Consider the following 4068-nt stretch of genomic DNA (forward strand, 5'->3'; position numbering starts at 1 on the left):
AAGTTGATTCACGTGTTACTCAGGTTTCGCCAATATCATTACGCCATCACGGCCGACATTGAGGCTATGTATCACCAAGTCAAAATTCCCATTAGCGATAGAGACGCTTTAAGGTTCCTATGGTATGTTAGCGATGAAATAAGAGAGTTAAGAATGACCTCGCATCCCTTTGGCGGAATATGGTGCGCTAGTAGTAGCACCTATGCCTTGCGGAAGGCTGTAGAAGACATGCAACCTTGTGAGGAAGTAAAAGACACGCTACTCCGGTCATTTTACGTTGACGATATGTTGAAGTCCGTAGCGTCACCTGAAGAGACAATTAAGGTAATTGAAGATACTAGAAGTGTCCTCAGACACGGAGGGTTTAACTTAACCAAATTCATGATTAATGACGTCAAATTGCTAGAGAGCATCAATGAGCAAGACAGGGCTAAGGAAGCAAAGGAATTGACATCAAATGTGCATAGCAAAGTGCTTGGGATTAAATGGGACGTCGAGAACGACTGTTTCTTTTTCGTTAGTAAGGGTGTTCAAACACAGAATGTGACTAGACGAGTTATGTTGAGTCAACTTGCTTCGACTTACGATCCTTTAGGTTTAGTTTTGCCAATCATTGTTCCAGCCAAGATTTTGTTCAAAGAGGAGACTAGGTATAAGATGACTTATGACGAAAGTATTACTATATCTATGTTTCAGAAGTGGTTGAAATGGATAGCTTCACTATCTGAAAGCTCGATCCTTCGCTTCCCTCGATGTGTTTTGCCTTTAGAGTGGAATGGTTGTACTTCAGAATTACATAATTTTTGTGATGCAAGTGAGGTTGCATTTGGTGCTTGCACTTATATCAGGACAATCGATCAAGATGGGAAAGTACACGTAGCTCTGCTAGCCAGTAAAGCGAGAGTAGCTCCCATCAAAGGAGTTACTATACCAAGATTGGAAATTTCGGCTGCCGTTGAAGCAGCCAAATTAGATGTTGTTGTTAGAAGAGAGTTGGATATCCCCTTGCTCAAATCTAACTTCTGGTCTGACAGTACTATAGCTCTGGCATATATACAGAACGAGACAAGAAGGTTCAAGACCTTTGTGGCGAATCGTGTCACACTCATTAGACAGGTTTCAGAGGCTAATCAGTGGCATCATGTTAGTGGTGATGAGAATCCTGCAGATGTACTATCTCGGGGATGCTTTGTAGACAATTTGCCAGCTTCTTGGTTTAATGGTCCTCCCTTCTTGTCGAATTACAAGTGTGCATGGCCAGCACAAGATGATCTCGTAGGGTACCTTCAAGATGAAGACCCGGAGGTGAGGCGTGAGGTATATCCCACGAGTATCGTACAGACGTGTCAGTCGGGCGTCACCCAACACCCGATCGATACGCTGATTGAGCACTATTCAAGCCTTTACAGATTAAAGAAGGCCGTTGGTTGGTGGTTAAGGCTATTTCTTAAGAAGAAGATTACGCAAAATTCACCACTTGAGATCCATGAACTAAAGCACGCGGAAAATCTAATTGTCAAACATGTTCAAGGGCATGCTTATTTTCATGAAATCAAGAACATTGAAACAGGGAAAACTGTGTTAAAGTCCAGTTCAATATATAAACTGTCTCCTATTCATATAAATGGTCTGTTAGTAGTTGGTGGTAGACTCAAGCATGCAGCATTGAATGGGCAAGCTATAAATCCTGTGATCCTCCCTCATAACCACAGGTTGTCTACATTAATTGTACGTGATTGCCATAATTCCTCTCATGTAGGAGTGGAATGGACACTCAGTCGGGTGCGTAAGAAATTCTGGATCATACGGGGTAGAAAATTGGTGAAACGCGTCAAAATGGATTGCATGATTTGTAAGAGATTATACGGGGCCCCCATGAACCAGAGAATGTCTGACCTCCCTCCCGAGAGGTGTGAACCAGGGGGGCCTGCCTTCAGGTACGTAGGAGTGGACCTGTTTGGACCCTTCCACGTTAAAGTCGGGAGATCAGAAATGAAACGTTACGGGTGTCTGTACACGTGTTTTACTACACGAGCCATTCACATTGAGAAGCTTGATAGCTTACAAACTGACGCATTCATCAATGGTTTCGTACGCTTCACAGCGAGGCGAGGTTATCCCAGTAAGGTGTGGTCAGACAATGGTACTAACCTAGTAGGAGCGAGGGCTGAATTAGCACGCAGTGTACGAGATCTGGACCGATCGTTGATCGTAAGGGAAACACGTCGACGTGACGTTGAGTGGTCGTTCAACCCGCCTTCCGCGTCACATCACGGTGGCGTTTGGGAACGCATGATAAGGTCTGTACGCAAGGTACTGTTCGCTTTGGTCATCAAAAGCCCCAGGATGATTGATGATGTTTTGCAAACCCTTTTTTGCGAAGCGGAAAGTATAGTCAACAGTCGGCCACTTACTAAATGCAGTGATGATGCAAGTGATGAGAGTCCGCTGACTCCCAATCATCTGTTACTCCTCCAAGGAAACTCCCCATTATCTTGGGGAGCTTTTCACGATGCCGATCATTACCGCAAACATTGGCGTCACGTGCAACATTTAGCCAAACAATTTTGGAAAAGGTGGGTTAGTGAATACCTAGTGGAATTGCAAAGAAGGCAGAAGTGGAATTCTGAAGGCCCGAATCTTTCAGTCGGGGATTTAGTGCTTATAATGAATGAAAATTCGCCCCACGGTTCTTGGCCACTGGGGAGAGTCCAGGATGTGCGGGTGAGCAGGGACGGATTGGTCCTTAGCGCCCGTTTGAAAACTCAATTCAGTGAGCTCACCCGACCCATTACAAAACTTGTATTCCTTGAAGGTTCTATGTAAATGTTTTGTGTTTTCTGTCATATATATATATGTATGTGATTATTATTTTTTTAATCGTAAGATTCAAGGTGGGGGAGTGTTACGTCCATAGACGTAAATTTATGTTACTGATTTCATTGTATAAATAATTTTGTATTGTACGTCCGTTAATGTCACGGTATAATTTTGTGCATTATACGTCCGTCAATTAGTGTCACGGTACGATCAGTTGTACCATTTCCCCCCGTCACCGGCATCGACTTGGTCGAGTGTGGGGGTGGTAAGAGGGTAGATGGTGTGTGGGGGCCAGCATATCAAGGTCGTCTTCTCTAACTGGCATTAGTCAGAGTCGCCCAATGTGTGGGCTATATGCTGTTAGAGGAAGGGACAAGTCACGTATAATGTCGCAATCCTCCACTTCACCACTGTAATGTCAAACGAGTCAACGGACGTAGGGATCGGAGACGCACAAGTCGGTGAGTTGATGTGATGTCATTTCTTTGTGAAATTTTGTGATTATGTCATTTCAACGTCAAATTTGTGATGTGAGTTACGACTCAACGTATTGATTAATACTTGTATATTTTCTGTTATTAATTGGCATTTATGTATTTTTGTAATGTTGTAAAAAAAAATTCAATAAAAACATTCTTTTTAGAATTACCTGCAGTCAGCGTCCATTCGGAGCTCCATTTATTCCCTACGTATCATAAGAAGACAATAATTTGCCGACAATACCCTACAATTATTATTATTATTATTGTTATTATTATTATTATTATTATTATCATTATTATCATTATTATCATTATTATTATTATTATTATTATTATTATTATTATTATTATTATTATTATTATTATTATTATTATCATTATTATCATTATTATTATTATTATTATTGTTATTGTTATTATTATTATTATTATTATTATTATTATTATTATTATTATTATTATTATCATTATCATCATTATCATCATTATCATCATTATCGTCATTATCGTCATTATCGTCATTATCGTCATTATCGTCATTATCGTCATTATCGTCATTATCGTCATTATCGTCATTATCGTCATTATCGTCATTATCTATTATCATTATTATTATTATTATTATTATCATTATTATTATTTTTTTATTATCATTATTATCATTATTATCATTATTATCATTATTATCATTATTATCATTATTATCATCATTATCATTATCATTATCATTATCATTATCATTATCATTATCATTATCATTATCATT

At 39.4% G+C, this 4068-nt stretch overlaps 1 protein-coding gene across 1 annotated transcript in view; it reads left to right on the forward strand.

The window, feature by feature from the left end:
* LOC143018744 (uncharacterized) overlaps positions 1-2826 on the forward strand; it is a 3042-nt gene extending 216 nt beyond the window's left edge. The window contains exon 1 of the mRNA XM_076174327.1: positions 1-2826. This exon is cut by the window's left edge and continues 216 nt beyond it. Within this exon, the coding sequence (XP_076030442.1) occupies positions 1-2826 (2826 nt within the window).
* Positions 2827-4068: the final 1242 nt, after the last annotated feature.

The sequence above is a fragment of the Oratosquilla oratoria genome, chromosome 35 (genome assembly GCF_046742065.1).
Source record: "Oratosquilla oratoria isolate Oo_2021 chromosome 35, ASM4674206v1, whole genome shotgun sequence".
Lineage (NCBI taxonomy): Eukaryota > Metazoa > Arthropoda > Malacostraca > Stomatopoda > Squillidae > Oratosquilla > Oratosquilla oratoria.